The sequence below is a fragment of the Malaclemys terrapin genome, chromosome 1 (assembly GCF_027887155.1).
Source record: "Malaclemys terrapin pileata isolate rMalTer1 chromosome 1, rMalTer1.hap1, whole genome shotgun sequence".
NCBI classification, from domain to species: Eukaryota; Metazoa; Chordata; order Testudines; family Emydidae; genus Malaclemys; species Malaclemys terrapin.
Genome location: NC_071505.1, coordinates 81279662 through 81296939, shown reverse-complemented (window position 1 = coordinate 81296939; position 17278 = coordinate 81279662). Strand labels below are relative to the sequence as shown.

The 17278-nt window shown below is 43.6% G+C and overlaps 1 protein-coding gene across 2 annotated transcripts in view; it reads left to right on the top strand.

The window, feature by feature from the left end:
• EEA1 (early endosome antigen 1) overlaps positions 1–17278 on the top strand; it is a 129571-nt gene that overhangs the window by 8646 nt on the left and 103647 nt on the right. Inside the window, exons 2-3 of one of the 2 annotated variants that reach the window (XM_054027948.1) lie at positions 7858–7950; positions 12718–12843. In XM_054027948.1, the coding sequence (XP_053883923.1) occupies positions 7858–7950; positions 12718–12843 (219 nt within the window). The remainder of the gene's footprint in view (positions 1–7857; positions 7951–12717; positions 12844–17278) is intronic. The other variant, XM_054027953.1, reaches the window with a different exon arrangement.

Below are 17278 nucleotides of genomic sequence, written 5' to 3'. Positions count from 1 at the left end.
AGGGGAGAAGTCCTCCCTTTTTCCAACTAGGAACAATAAAGTGGGTGCTAGGATCTTTTCGTTTTAGATTACAGGTTTTTACTCTCATTGCTTTTTCATTCCCATGAAGAAAAGGGGATGTGTCCAATGCTGATCTCAACAAATGTTTGAATAAAACAAAATTTCATATAGTAACGTAATTCCTTCTGTTAGCAAGATTGCTTTGGAGTTGGACACTCAAGATGCATCCTTCACCATATCAAGAAGGCTATGAGATACCTAAGGTTCAAGTTAGGCAACAATAATTTCCCATACAAGTTGCTCCTGTTTGGACACACTGTTCCTTCACCAATTCTTTATTAGTGGCGTTTGCTCACCTCTGTCATCTAGAACTTCAGGAATATTCATACTTAAACAGTTGGTGTATTAGAGCTTATTGCCACAACATGAGATTTGGGCGTGGTTCAGTAATCCCTATCAGAAAGTGCTTCTATGCCTTTACCCTCTGTTCCCTTTACTGCAGCACAGCTGATTCTAGGAGCCCAAATTTGGCCAAGTCTGTTCTTGTTCTCAGATCTCTTTGCTCTGGGGAGAGAATCACTAAGACTCTCACCCTGGCAGTTAGGATCTTTGGACCTTAGTTGAGGAAGAGTTATATTTAGGTGAAATCTAGTAAAATTGATTAGCAAGTTTCCAGATCTTCACATAGTAGACATATGCTTTAGACATAAAAGTATTGCAGTAGTTTGACCTGAAGGTTGACTATTGACTGACAGTAGATGTAGGTGTAGCTCATAGGGTGTGGATGTGAGTTAGAAGCTATTTGTCATCAAGAAAGGAAAGGATAATTAGTGTCTTAAACATATACAAATGCTCTTACATCACATATGATATCATTTAATCTTGTGCTAATATTCCTATGCACGGGGTGTCTCCCCAGGAGTATCAGGAGACTTTCCTGCTCCCTTTCCTGCTGGATATTTCATACCTTTCTAGAAAACAGTGATATCAGCAATTTAGCCCTCCTTGAGTATCTTTCCCATTGCTTTCACAATGTAATATACCTAACCCCTCTTCCCCGAACTGTTCTTATCACATTGCTCCCCACTTTGAATCCCTCTACTGAATCTCCACATGTTAGCAGTACTTTATATAAAAGATATATTAGTTACTGTAAAGAACACTGTCTGCTGGTACAGAAGAATATGTAACATTGTTCATAACTTGTAGGTGCTATTGTGTTATGAACTTCAAATAGCTTCTTGAGTGCAGCTTATCTGCGACATGAAGCTTTTGTCACTTCCTTCAGGGCCTTGCATGATACCTTTGCCCCGCCCTACTTATCTGACCTCCTCATTTTTTGTGTTGCTCCCTGCCCCCTTCATTTCACCAGTGTTGCTAGCCTTGATACCTTGCTTTCCTATAACAGTCTCTACATTCTTCCATCCTACTCCCTACCTGTGGAATGCCCTTTGTGTTTATACTAATCTCCTTTTTAAATCCCAACCCAAGACCTACTTCTGTTGTGAAGTCTTTAGGAAATTAACTGGTTGGTAAGGGTATGTCTACACTACGGGATTAATCCGAATTTATATAATTCGAATTTGGGAAACAGACTGTATAAAGTCGAATGTATGTGGCCACACTAAGCACATTAATTCGGCGGTGTGCGTCCATGTACCGGCCTAGTGTCGATTTCTGGAGCATTGCACTGTGGGTAGCTATCCCATAGCTATCCCATAGTTCCCGCAGTCTCCCCCGCCCATTGGAATTCTGGGTTGAGATCCCAGTGCCTGATGGGACAAAAAACATTGTCGCAGGTGGTTCTGGGTACAGCCTCACCCCTCCCTCCCTCCCTGCATGAAAGCAACGGATGGCAGACAACCATTTCGCGCCTTTTTTCCTGGGTGAACACTGCAGACTCCATACCACGGCAAGCATGGAGCACGCTCAGCTCAAGACAGCAGTTATGAACATTGTAAACACCTTGCGCATTCTCGTGGAGTTTATGCTGAGCCAGGACCAGAAAAATGAGGCAAGGAGGCAGTGGCGGTGGCAGTGGCAGCGCAGCGACCAGCATGATGAGGACATGGACATGGACACGGACACAGAATTCTGTCAAACCGAGGGCGCCGGTGCTTTGGAGATCATGTTGTTAATGGGGCAGGTTCTATCCATGGAACGCCGATTCTGGGCAAGGGAAACAAGTACAGACTGGTGGGACCGCATAGTGTTGCAGGTGTGGGATGATTCCCAGTGGCTGCGAAACTTTCGCATGCATAAGGGCACTTTCATGGAACTTTGTGACTTGCTGTCCCCTGCCCTGAAACGCCAGAATACCAAGATGAGAGCAGCCCTCACAGTTGAGAAGCGAGTGGCGATAGCCCTGTGGAAGCTTGCAATGCCAGACAGCTACCGGTCAGTCGGGAATCAATTTGGAGTGGGCAAATCTACCGTGGGGGCTGCTGTGATGCAAGTAGCCAAAGCAATCACTCAGGTGCTGCTACGAAAGGTAGTGACTCTGGGAAATGTGCAGGTCATAGTGGATGGCTTTGCTGCAATGGGATTCCCTAACTGTGGTGGGGCGATAGATGGAACCCATATCCCTGTCTTGGCACCGGAGCACCAGAGTACCCAGTACATAAACCGCAAGGGGTACTTTTCAATGGTGCTGCAAGCACTTGTGGATCACAAGGGATGTTTCACCAACATCAACGTGGGCTGGCCGGGAAGGGTTCATGACGCTCGCGTCTTCAGGAACACTACTCTGTTTAAAGGGCTGCAGCAAGGGACTTACTTTCCGGACAAGAAAATAACCGTTGGGGATGTTGAAATGCCAATAGTTATTCTTGGGGACCCAGCCTACCCCTTAATGCCATGGCTCATGAAGCCATACACAGGCAGCCTGGACAGGAGTCAGGAGCTGTTCAACTACAGGCTGAGCAAGTGCAGAATGATGGTAGAATGTGCATTTGGCCATTTAAAAGGTCGCTGGCGATCGTTACTGACTTGCTCAGACCTCAGCCAAACCAATCTCCCCATTGTTATCTCTGCTTGCTGTGTGCTCCACAATCTCTGTGAAAGTAAGGGGGAGACCTTTATGGCGGGGTGGGAGGCTGAGGCAAATGGCCTGGCCGCTGATTACGCGCAGCCAGACACCAGGGCGATTAGAAGAGCACACCAGGAAGCGCTGTGCATCAGAGAAGCTTTGAAAACCAGTTTCATGACTGGCCAGGCTACAGTGTGAAATATCTGTTTGTTTCTCCTTCATGAAAACCCGCCCCCTTTATTGACTCATTCTCTGTAAGGAACCCACCCTCCCCCTTCCCCCAGCTTGCTTTCAAACCAAATAAAGTCACTATCGTTTAAAAATCATTTATTCTTTATTAATAGATTATAAAAAGAGGGAGGGAACCCGGGTGGGGTTTGGGAGGAGGATCGGCGGGAAGGAAAAGGCCACTAAAAAAAGGTTAAAAAAATGACAGCCTTTTGCTTGGGATGGCCACTGGGGTGGAATGGGAAGGTGTACAGAGCCTCCCCCCCCGCGTTCTTACACGTCTGGGTGAGGAGGCTATGGAATATGGTGAGGGGGGAGGGGGGTTATACCGGGGCTGTAGCGGCACTCTGTTTTCTGCTGCCGTTCCTGCAGCTCCACTAGACGCCGGAGCATGTCTGTTTGCTCACGCAGCAGCCCCAGCATTGCATCCTGCCTCCTCTGATCTTCGTGCCGCCACCTCTCATCTCGAGCGTCCCTCTTGTCCTCACGTTGGTCCCTCCTGTCCTCACGTTGGTCCCTCATGTCCTCACGTTGGTTCCTCCGGTCGTCACGTTCACTGGCTTCTTTCCTATACTTTGAAACCGTGTCCTTCCACTCATTCAGATGAGCTCTGTCACTGCGGGTGGATTCCATGATTTCTGCGAACATCTCGTCTCGTGTCTTCTTTTTCTGACGCCTTATCTGTGATAGCCTTCGGGACGGAGGAGGGAGGCTTGAAGAATTTGCAGCTGCTGGAGGGAGGGAAAAAAGGAGAGAATTTTTTAAAAAGATACATTTTGCAGAACAATGCTTATACTCTTTCACGGTGACCAACACTATTCGCATTACATAGCACATGTGATTTCTGTGCAAGGTCGCATTTTGCCTCTTAATATTGAGTGCCTGTGGCTTTGCTGCTAGAGATCACAGGTCCGGGCAACGGAATTCGGCTTGCATGCAGCCATGGTAAGCCATTGTCTTTCGGCTTCTGCGCCCTCCTTTCCCTCATACCAAGCAAAGCCCATTGAGTGCTGCGGTTTTCCTGTTAACATTCAGCAGCAGCAGCAGAAAACAAACTACCCCCCCCCATCCAATTCTCTGGATGATCGCTTTACCCCTCCCCCCACCGCATGGCTGGTATCAGGGAAGATCCCTGCTAGCCAAACGCGAAAAGCTCTGGGCCAATTGCCCCCCCCCCCTGCGCTTGGCTAACTGCAGGGAAGGATTTCTTTTCAGCCACAGGCAAACAGCCCAGTAGGAACTGCCACCTCTGTCCCCTTTAATTAAATTCCCGTATTTCAACCAGGTTACCATGAGCGATATCACCCTCCTGAGGATTACACAGCAAGATAAAGAACGGATGTTGCTTGAATGCCAGGAAACACCGGGACCATACGCTGCCAGGCTTTGTCATGAAATGATACCAGATTACTTGCTGCAAGCATGGCGCGGTCAAATGTCCTACCATGGGGGACGGAATAAGGCTGCACTGCCCAGAAACATTGTGGCAAGGCTTTCGGAGTACCTCCAGGAGAGCTTCATGGAGATGTCCCTGGAGGATTTCGGCTCCATCCCCAGACACGTTAACAGACTTTTCCAGTAGCTGTACTGGCTGCGAATGCATCCCAAGTCCTCAGGGCAAAGTAATTATTAAAAACCCTTGCTTTTAAAACAAGTTTTATATTTTAAAAGGTAAACTCACCTGAGGTCCCTTCCATGGGGTCGTGGTCTTGGATACTGGGTTGGGAGGGTACTTCAGTCAGGCTGAGAAAAAGTTCCTGGCTGTTGGGGAGAACGGAGTGCTGGGTGCTCTCTGCAAGCTCGTCCTCCTCCTCCTCCTCCTCTTCTCCATCCGCAGAATCCTCAGGTGTAGCTGATGAGATTATCCCCGCCTCGGAATCCACGGTCAGAGGTGGGGTAGTGGTGGCGGCCCCCCATAGAACTGCATGCAGCTCGTCGTAGAAGCGGCATGTCCGCGGCTCTGACCCGAAGCGACCGTTTGCCTCCTTTGTTTTTTGATAGGCTTGTCTGAGCTCCTTGACTTTCACGCGGCACTGATCTGAGTCCCTATTGTGGCCTCTCTCCATCATGCCCTGGGAGATTTTTTCAAAAGTTTTTGCATTTCGTCTTTTTGAACAAATTTCTGCTAGCACTGAATCCTCTCCCCATATAGCGATCAGATCCAGTACCTCCCGTATGGTCCATGCTGGTGCTCTTTTTTGATTATCGGCCTGCATGGTTACCTGTGCTGATGAGCTATCTGTGGTCACCTGTGCTCTCCACTCTGGGCAAACAGGAAATGAAATTCAAATGTTTGCGGGGCTTTTCCTGTCTACCTGGCCAGTGCATCCGAGTTCAGATTGCTGTCCAGAGCGGTCACAATGGTGCACTGTGGGATAGCTCCCGGAGGCCAATACCATCGAATTGCGGCCACACTAACCCTAATTCGAAATGATAAAATCGATTTTGGCGCTACTCCGCTCGTCGGGGTTGAGTACAGAAATCGATTTAAAGAGCCCTTTATTTCAAATTAAATGGCTTCGTTGTGTGGACGGGTGCTGGGTTAATTCGATTTAACGCTGCTAAATCCGAATTAAAGTCGTAGTGTAGACCAGGCCTAAGAAAGCAATAGATGGTAGCTGGTACAATATAAAAAAATTAGTTATGAGAAATACCAATATAAGTGCCAGGCATCACCTTGATGTATATATCATATTCCTTTCTTCCACCTTTGATCCATTTTTTGCCTTTTAGATTATACATTTTTAGAGGTAGGGGCTATGTCATCATCTTCTGTGGTTAGAAATCTTCTACCATATTATGGATGCTACTGCACTCTAAATAATAATTTTATAGCTAGAATGAGACTGTATTGTTCTCTCATGTTGCTTTTGTCTTCTTTCATGTTTCCAGCAAATAGACTAAGTAACAAACAGGACATAAAATGGATAAACTTGTAGCAGTGGCCATTTCAGCAACAACTAAAGGGGGAGGATGCAACAAGAAGAGGTTCTCTCTTCTCCTATCTCTTGTCATGGTCACCATTGCCCACCTCTGTTAGGTGCAGTGAATTCAGCTAATTTCCCACAACCACTCACCTCATCCTATTTGATCTTCAAAGACTTCTTTAAGGTGTACTGTATGTTAGGAGCAGTACAGTAATTAGATGACGGATTTGATCAGATAGATTTAAAATTATATTTAATTACTAATACAAATCTGTAATCCTGGAGGGGAAAAAAGAAATAGAATATTATTTATAAACGCATATAGAATCTATACTTCAATTTCAAACTAAGGGAGAAAATTACATTGAGGCATCTTTATAAAGGGTTATTTATTGATTTGTTTAAAAGATTTTGGAATTCTTTTCCAAGACAAATAATGTTATGATATTTCTGTTTCTGAAGTATGTAGACAAAACTTATTCCTGTAGCCCTCTCCCTTTAAAATTCTGTATGCAGAAAGTGTGAATACCTTATATAAGATTGCTTACAAAATTACAACATCAGTACTTCATTCACGTTCTAACCCTGTCAATGGAATTCTTAAAGTAAACTTTGAGTTGGCTCTAGATTGGGAGTGATTGATGGTCAACGGTTCAGAGACCAAAAGTAAAATTTTACTATAAGAGTAAACAAATCCTTGTTTTTTCAGAACAATCTGGACCCACACAGAATTTAAGAGGGAGAAAAATGTTATACTATGGAAGAATTTTTTTTTTTGATTGGCTGTTTCAATAACTTTCCTTGCTAAAGTTTGCCTTGTTGAGGATGTTAACTTTCTTTTATGATTCTGATGAAGCAGTGGAACTTTTGAAGTAGGTAAGAGAAGGAAAAATGAATCTCTTGCTGAAAAGTAGGATGAATTGGCTGAGGATTAGTAACCTGAATCTATTTCACGAGACTTTGAATGAAGTAGTGTTTACTTAATTTGTTTACTGGTTTGAAACTGTAATTTGGAAAGAAGCATATACTGGAAGCAAATGAAATATACACCTTCATTTTATAGGATTCCTTGTTGAATAAGCTAGTCTAATTTAATTGGAAGTTTGATCTATGAAGCAGTTTTAACTTGAGTTTTCTACTTATCCTCTATATTGAAATTTGGTGATTTGTAAAGTAATATTTTTTTATTTACTTACTATCATATCAGTGGGCCTACTTTTCTACTGAATAATCTGATAAGTATAAAAACGTTGTTTTAGTTATCAAAACTCCACAATCTGAAGAGGAGTATGTTAGTATTTATTTAATACCTTGTTTAAGAGGCAAAATTTTAATTTCTAGGATTTTTCTATTGAATAACCATTTAACTGTATTTAGCTGTAATTTGAATGATAATAAGTGCAGTTTGGCTTAGTTCTTTATGTATTAAATTCTTATATATTGTTGTGTATTGATCTTTCTAATAAATACTCCTTACTCAAGTGATCATGTCAGGGCTTGGCAGTAAGTATGGATGGTACACTGTTGCATTGACTATTTATGCAGTATTCTTGTCAGTTTATTCAATTTACTATTGATGTAAAATCTTAAAATTATAAATTTATAAAAGACATTCGTTTTTGCAACACAGACTTCAGACTCAGTTTAATAAAATTTATATTTCTTCTGTTTCAGACTCCAGGCAGAGTTGGGTCTCAGAGCTCAGATTCGGATTCCTCTGCAGCCCCAGGAAATGCAGTGGATGTGAACAATGAAAGTACTTCAGAGGTACTGTAGAATAACAATATATGGAACTAGGTTCTTACACTTGGCATCTGATTCACCTCTCTTTGAGAGGGACTTTAATTAGACAAAATCTGTGTAGATGGACAAATGTGTTGTACCAGGAAATTAACAAATGTTTCATAGCATGCATGAATTAGTGAGTTGAATTTGTGAAGTTTTCTAGCTTAAAATGAGCAGACATATTCTCAATAGGCTTCATAGTGAAATGTCAGCACATATGTGGTTAAGTGAGAACAAGAAATATGTAAAATATATTGCTAATATGAAATAATTTCATCTCAGGACTTTGAGTAAAGTGACATGATCCTGTGAATTTGCGTGAGACATCAGTGATTCTACATTTGATATCAAAAAGAACCTGCATATTGGTGTAATATGCTTCAGATACATCAAGAATTGTGGGGTGTCTGCATTTTTATGCAGTCAAGTTGCTCCGAGAACTGATGAAGAACTCAGGTATAGGGCTCGTGCATCACTTGCTTTTTCAAGCTACTCTCTAGTTGTCTTAAGAAATGCCTAAATAAGTTGACTAATGCAGTGACTAGTGGCAGACTGGATTGTTCCTGTAATATAGTATGTTTGAAATTCCCTGTGAGCATGTAGTTAAGTGCAGAGGTGAATTGAATCACTACAATAAAGTATGGTTCCTTTGTGTTGAAGAGTCTAAGTTAATGATAGGTGAATCTCAGAAAGTTCAGATATTTACAGTATCTAACCTCAAAATCTGTTGTGGTCTCCTACCCAACTGGCTTAAAATGTTCCCTTCCTGTGATCCTTCTTTCCATGTACATTGTGATCTGCTGCCCATGTCCCTCATAGCCAGACCCATTGTAGGACATCTTCCTCTCATTATAATCCCATCTGATCATCTAGTATTATATGGAATTGAGAGTCCCAATGGATCATTCATTCTGTTCCAGGCAGGCAGGTTTATCTTTGTAAATCTCCCAACCCAGGGCATTGTAGGATCTGAATGGAGACAATAACTTGGGCCCAACAGAAGATCTGGGGATCTATGTAGACTGTCTGCACTACAGAATTAAATCGATGCAAGTTGTGCCGATGATCATAAACTGCTATAATTACAGCACTCGTGCATGTTCACACAACTCTACTTGTGTTGGCGGAGTGTGTCCACAGTTGGTGCTGCAGCATAGAGAAAGAGAGCAGTGCACTGTGGGTAGCTATCCCATGTCATGCAAGGAACATGACACTGAGGAGCACTTCCTTAATGGAAGCTCTCATAGCTGTGTATAAGTCCAGATGTCCTTAGGGAACCTATCCGAAGGGGTGGTGTGAAAGGGGTACTGCGAGATGCAAAGAATGTGTGTGGAGAGTGTGGGAAGGGCAGGGCACGCAGTTCTGTATAGGCTGCAGGGGAAGGCGAGCACACATGTTCTCTTGTCCTCCATCAGTTTTATCAACTGGTTCACTAAAATACATTCCTAGCCATGCTTCCTCTCCAGGCTATCTATTTTCAATTTTTCATCAATTGTCTTTCTTCATGCCCTGTGCTCAACATCTGTGGTATCTGACGATAGGAGGCCCTCCCTAAATATGTCCTCCTTACTCCTCCTGTGTTGCCTCCTTATCTGGTGGAGGCGCTCTGTTGGTGTGTAAGGGGTTCCCCTGAAGTGCACATCTGCAGAAGCACAAGAAGCAATAAACAGAGGCACTCACAGCATTGAATCATTATAGTTAAATACACCTCTTTCTCACTCACTCTCCCTTGGCAAGCATGCAGCTCATCGAGTGCCCTAAACATGGTGAATTTGGCCCGGGGGTGGGGAGGGAAGGTCCAAGATGGAACAAAGGGTCTACGTGGCTTTTTAAGAGGATCACTGCAAATGACTAGGGACACTATTATAAATTCTGCCACCATTTTCCACAGGTGGGGGTAATTGAAGCCGATATCTCACTCCTGAGGGTAAACAAGGGTGCAAGGGTGCATCTCTGGCATGCGGCTTCAGACCAGGTCTCTATGCTGCTTGTTTGTGTGTCAGTTTGGTCCCTGCACAAGTGATTGCCAATTGGCATGACAGAGTTTCCTACAGTGGGGGAAGAAACAAAGCATTTCTGCCAAGGAATCTTCGGCAGAGGATTGGCAGGTACCTCCAGGAAAATTTCCTAGAGATCTCTCTGGAGGATTCCTGTGAAATCTCAGTGTGAATTAACGAACTTTTCTGCAGGGCCTGCACTGCGTAGCTGTAGGGGAATGGGAAGCAGACGCAAATACTTCTACTCTTGTACATTTCTATCCCTTTACCCACTTCTAGTACACTAAATGAAAGAAAGGACAGCGCTATCTCATGTAACTGAGTAGTATCAAATCAAAATGAATGCTTACCAGAGCTCCCCTCTTGTGTATCATGTGCGCCAGAGCCGGAGTGTTGAGACTGCCTTGAACCCTCTGGACTCGAGAAGAGGTCCTGGCTTGCCACGCCTACAGGACGACCCTGTCACCTGTCCCACCTCATGCTCCAACTCCACTTCCTCATCCACCACTTTGTCTTCTGGGTTCAGTCCGCTGGCCGCTGTCTCCAATTCCCCCTGAAGTATCCATGGGGCTCTTGTTGGTGGAGGAGGGATTGCTGCCGAGGATGGCGTCCAGCTCCTTGTAGAAGTGGCAGATCTTTGGCGCAGCTCCAGAACAATGGTTTGCCTCCCTTGCCTGCTGGTATGCCTGCCTCAGTTCCTTGATCTTCACACGGCACTGATGCATGTCCTGTTCGTGGCCCTTCTCCAACATGCCAAGAGAAATCTGATTGTAGGTATCGAAGTTCCTACGGCTGGAGCAGAGTTGGGACTCCTTTTCCCCACTGACCCAGCAGGTCCAACAACTCTGGTGTACTCCAAGCGGGAACATGTTTGCTGCAGGGAGCCGCCATGGTCAGCTGGGAAGATACAATGTGAACGGTCCATACCTAGCAAACAGGAAGTGGAATTTCAAAAAATCACAGTCCTTTAAAGGAGAGTGGCGGATGCCAGTGTACCTGGCTACAGGGCAGCGGAGTTTGAACTGCTGACTACAGTGGCCAGCTGGGCATTGTGGGACACCTCCTGGAGGCCATTTACAGTAACATAATTAAACACAGTGTCTACAGTGACACTGCGTTGATCTAACTTTGTCGCAAAAAGCTCTACGCCTCTTGTTGAGGTGGTTTTATTTTTGTTGAGTAACAGGAAAGTTAAATCAGTGGGAGGAGCATTGTTGTGTGTACACCTCCATTGTTTTGTTGATGAAAGCTGACTTTTGTTGACAAAACTCTGTAGTGTAGACAAGGCCTTAGATCCCACGAGTCTTCAATAGATATCAGGATTGGGTTGAAGGGGGCTGGAAGAGGAGGAAGCGTTAATTTAATTGAACGGATCCAAGTCTTGGAGTTGCTTTTTTGGGTTAGGACTAGGGCTGAGGTCATGAAGCTGTTTTCAAATCAATATGTCTGAATATCTTATGCCTAAGGTAAATCTGATATGAATATGTAGAATTTTTAAAATCCTCTAAGAAAGAAACACCTTTGTAAATCCTCTCTATTCTTTTCTTCATGTGCTAGGTACACTGTGCAGTGAAAACCCTAAACAGAGAAAATCAGATCAGTGTATCAAGTATCCAGTGTATCACTTATCCAGAAATACATATCCATCTTTGTAACCTCCTCATGTGTTAAATGATAATGCCAGATGTATTGTAGCCCAGCACAGTCTTTCTGCTGTGCAGCATTACCTGTGCATTTACATGGTCCTGGTTTAAAACTAGTAAGACATTTGATTCTGTGTGCATCTATTTGAATGCCCATGTATACACTGGTAACTTTATCTTGCCATTTGGTGTTGAGTATGTGGCATAAACAGCGTAGGTGGAAACTATTTAATTTTTTCTCCTGATGAGCATCAGTTATCCATGTTCTACCAAGTGTGACAGCCCTGCTCAAGCAAAGATGACTGCGCTGGCTGGGCCATCTGAGTAGTTTGGAAGATGGATGCATACCCAAGGACATGCTATACGAGGAGCTATCAGATGGAACAAGAACAACAGGGCGTCTCAAGCTTCGCTATAAATACACATGCAAGCAAAATATGAAGGAATTTGGAATTGATCCTGACCGATGGAAAACCTTGGCAAGTGACTGTAACAAGTGGTGCCAACGTCTCCATCAAGGCATCAAAGTCCATGACAGGAGCTGGCTCCTACAGCTTGAAGAGAAAAGAGCCCATAGGAAGCAAGCAGTTCCCAACCAAGAAACGTACATTTGAAACAGCTGCCAAAGGTCATGCAAATCTCGGATTGGACTATTCAGTCACATGAGACATTGCAAACCATCTACATCATATGTTTTTTTCCCCACACCCCTGGGTGACATAAGTTATACAGACATAAGTGGTAGTGTAGACATAGCCATTGTAAAATACTAGGGCTATGTCATGATACATTATGCATAATGTGCCCCTTTGTAGTGTGGAGCAGTACCAAAGGCCTAGTAAAACTGATGAAAACAATTAACAAAATGAATGTACTGCCTACTGTCAAAGTTCAATGTCTCAGATATGTTTTGTTTTTAATTAACTTAACAACATTCTGTTTGGCTTAAGAAACTTACTGAAAAGTAATAAGCACCAGCTTTGTTTCTTGCAAATAGGCAATAGCATGCTTTTTAAGAATTTTAATACATATTTGACATAAGGTGCTCTTTCTGTTTATATTTTTAGTTTTTTAAAAAATTTACATACCTAAAAGTTACTGTTTCACAGGGCTTCATCTGTCCACTATGTATGAAAATGTGTGTAAGTGCCACTGGTCTGTCTGAACATTACCAGAATGAACACATTGGGACAGAGACAAGAAGACAGGAGCATCATGACCTGCCCGCTGTTACTGTGGGTCTTGTTTATTTTGTTTGAATGGCTTGGTAATGGGTTACTTAAAATAAATGTCCTTCCTTTCTGGTTGCTTGGGTACCAGCCTCTTTCACTTTGTTTCTTGTGATTCCCTGCTGTAAGGAAATATGGGTTGATCTTTTTATGCCTATTTACAATAAGGTATCTCTTGAGATGCCTTCTTTTGTTTTCTTTCTGGTTTGCAGCTGTCTCTCATGGAATTTCTGTAATATCAGAAATTTGCATTCAAATTTTTAAAAACAGTTTTTGCATGATCTCTGAATTAATATATTATTTCTGCATTAGTGAATGTACTTTACTTTTGCATTAGTCACAATAATGAACGTAAGTATAAGATTTGGGAAATTATATATACAGTTAAATGTTTTAGAATTTCTGTTTAACTATCTACTTTACTCTTAAGACAGACTTTTAATGGGAGTCTGGTTTTGAGGTACAGTTATAATTTAGTTAGGAGGAGATATTTCAATAATATTTGGGATGGGGGAATAAGAACTTTTAAAAAACATACAGAATTTTCCCTTTAAACAATTTTACTAAGGAGTTTCAAGTACACTGACAAAATCACAATAAAAAATTTCTTATAAAACAATTCTGAGATTTAGAACACAATCATTATTTTATATCTCTCTGAGCAAATGTAAAAGCTTTTTGTTTAAGTAGCTCTTGTGTTTAGAAGTATATTTAATAATTCTTCGATCCTTCAGTGTGGTGTTAATTTTATGTTGGTCAGTCTTCTGGTAAATCAAGTCATTTTTCCTCAATACTCATGGACATCAGATACTGAAACGATCAGTTGCAGGTGCAACTGTAAGGATCAGTTGCAATTAGTCATGTGTCTAAATTATCAGAAAGGTACAACCCCTCCTCTTCTCCCCCACTCCAGGGGGAAAAGCACCCAAGCTACCCAGGTTCTGCCCTTTCTCCCCTTTTTAGGGGAAGCAAAAGTGGATGGGAACCTGGGAGGCAGTGACCATGAGATGGTCGAGTTCAGGATCCTGACACAAGGAAGAAAGGAGAGCAGTAGAATACGGACCCTGGACTTCAGAAAAGCAGACTTTGACTCCCTCAGGGAACAGATGGGCAGGATCCCCTGGGGGAATAACATGAAGGGCAAAGGGGTCCAGGAGAGCTGGCTGTATTTTAAAGAATCCTTATTGAGGTTGCAGGAACAAACCATCCCGATGTGTAGAAAGAATAGTAAATATTGCAGGCGACCAGCTTGGCTAAACAGTGAAATCCTTGCTGATCTTAAACGCAAAAAAGAAGCTTACAAGAAGTGGAAGATTGGACAAATGACCAGGGAGGAGTATAAAAATATTGCTCAGGCATGCAGGAGTGAAATCAGGAAGGCCAAATCACACTTGGAGTTGCAGTTAGCAAGAGATGTTAAGAGTAACAAGAAGGGTTTCTACAGGTATGTTAGCAAGAAGAAGAAAATCAAGGAAAGTGTGGGCCCCTTACTGAATGAGGGAGGCAACCTAGTGACCGAGGATGTGGAAAAAGCTAATGTACTCAATGATTTTTTTGCCTCTGTCTTCACGCACAAGGTCAGCTCCCAGATTGCTGCACTGGGCAGTACAGCCTGGGGAGAAGGTGACCAGCCCCCTGTGGAGAAAGAAGTGGTTCGGGACTATTTAGAAAAACTGGACGTGCACAAGTCCATGGGGCCGGATGCGCTGCATCCGAGGGTGCTAAAGGAGTTGGCGGGTGAGATTGCAGAGCCATTAGCCATTATTTTTGAAAACTCCTGGCGATCGGGGGAGGTCCCAGATGACTGGAAAAAGGCTAATGTAGTGCCCATCTTTAAAAAAGGGAAGAAGGAGGATCCGGGGAACTACAGGCCAGTCAGCCTCACCTCAGTCCCTGGAAAAATCATGGAGCAGGTCCTCAAGGAATCAATTATGAAACATTTAGAGGAGAGGAAAGTGATCAGGAACAGTCAGCATGGATTCACGAAGGGGAAGTCGTGCCTGACTAACCTAATTGCCTTCTATGATGAGATAACTGGCTCTGTGGATGAGGGGAAAGCAGTGGATGTGTTATTCCTTGACTTTAGCAAAGCTTTTGATACGGTCTCCCACAGTATTCTTGCCGCCAAGTTAAAGAAGTATGGGCTGGATGAATGGACTGTAAGGTGGATAGAAAGCTGGCTAGATCGTCGGGCTCAACGGGTAGTGATCAATGGCTCCATGTCTAGTTGGCAGCCGGTTTCAAGCGGAGTGCCCCAAAGGTCGGTCCTGGGGCCGGTTTTGTTTAATATCTTTATTAATGATCTGGAGGATGGTGTGGACTGCACTCTCAGCAAGTTTGCAGATGACACTAAACTAGGAGGTGTGGTAGATACACTAGAGGGTAGGGATTGGATACAGAGGGACCTAGACAAATTAGAGGATTGGGCCAAAAAAACTGTGATGAGGTTCAACAAGGACAAGTGCAGAGTCCTGCACTTAGGACGGAAGAATCCCATGCACTGCTACAGACTAGGGACCGAATGGCTAGGTAGCAGTTCTGCAGAAAAGGACCTAGGGGTCACAGTGGACGAGAAGCTGGATATGAGTCAACAGTGTGCTCTTGTTGCCAAGAAGGCTAACGGCATTTTGGGCTGTATAAGTAGGGGCATTGCCAGCAGATCGAGGAACGTGATCGTTCCCCTTTATTCGACATTGGTGAGGCCTCATCTGGAATACTGTGTCCAGTTTTGGTCCCCACACTACAAGAAGGATGTGGAAAAATTGGAGAGAGTCCAGCGGAGGGCAACAAAAATGATTAGGGGTCTGGAGCACATGACTTATGAGGAGAGGCTGAGGGAACTGGGATTGTTTAGTCTCCAGAAGAGACAAATGAGGGGGGATTTGATAGCAGCCTTCAACTACCTGAAGGGGGGTTCCAAAGAGGATGGAGCTCGGCTGTTCTCAGTGGTGGCAGATGACAGAACAAGGAGCAATGGTCTCAAGTTGCAGTGGGGGAGGTCCAGGTTGGATATCAGGAAAAACTATTTCACTAGGAGGGTGGTGAAACACTGGAATGCGTTACCTAGGGAGGTGGTGGAGTCTCCTTCCTTGGAGGTTTTTAAGGCCCGGCTTGACAAAGCCCTGGCTGGGATGATTTAGCTGGGAATTGGTCCTGCTTTGAGCAGGGGGTTGGACTAGATGACCTCTTGAGGTCCCTTCCAACTCTGATATTCTATGATTCTATGATTTCTGGAAAATGGTGAATGTTTAAAAAAAAAAATCATTTCCATTCAGGAAAAAAACAACTGCTGCGGAAGAATGGAAATGGGACTATGTGATTTTTGGCCATCTGACGGCCATGTGGTTTGATATACAGGTGGACCTATTTACGTCATGGAGCAACAAGAAAATTATAGCATTTGGCTCCAGATATTGGCACTAGTGGACATTGAGGGTGAACTATTACTTTTTCCTGGGATTAGACTAGCTAATGTGTTTTTCTCCAATTCCATTATGTTCTAGGAAGATCATGGTGGCCAAGTGAGCCTTGTTTCATGCAGCGGGACCTCTGCAAACAAGGGAACCACCTTAGCTGTTCTTGTCACCATTTCAGGATGCTCTTTCCAGGGCTGCCTGGGGAAGATGGAACAGATGTGTGTATTCACAAGCAAATAACAGCCAGGCTTTGTCAGGCTCTCTGATTGGACCCCCTCTGAGCTTTAAGAAAGTCTAAGCTAGGTTGGCTTTTGGGGATGGGCAGTTTGCCACTTATTAAATGAGGCTGGAGTGCAGGGGAGGATCCTTTTGCCTCCCTTCTCCCAGCATCACTTTTGCCTGTGTGTAAAGAGGTCAATTGTTTCAGTGGTGTGAAGTATACAACGTGGTATGTTTTTGCATTTTTATTTCTCCACTGGGAAGTTGATACTATCATTGAAATTTTGTAATTTAAATTATTTTGTCATTTATTGGTACTTTGCAACATTAAATGCTTGCAGGACAGTCCATGCAGAGGAAACTTTACAGCTGGATGACAGTTAAATTAGGGGAAGTGATCTTTGTCCTGTGTTTTGATGACTGGGGAATCTGGGGATAGTGATGTCTCAGGACAGTGAAACTCACCAATTGGGACTCCAGGGATTGCCCTGAGATTACTCTAGGTCTCGTTACAAGGATCGAGTGTATGCTGGCTTACTGTTGAAGTGAGCTGGCCAAATTTTTGTAAGACATATGGCCAAATTGGTCCGTGGACCAGCAGGAGAAGAACTAGGGTACTGCTAATTATCAATTGGAATTAAGTGCTGTCTTTGATTAGGAGATGGGCTGCCCTTACTGCGAGAACTATTCTTTATTTCCCATATCGATGATGATTATGTTAAATAAAGTGAGGTCTTGGTTACCATGCTGTTCAGTCAAAATACAGATGTCTTCCCTAAGGCATGCTTGGCAAATTACCGCTTACC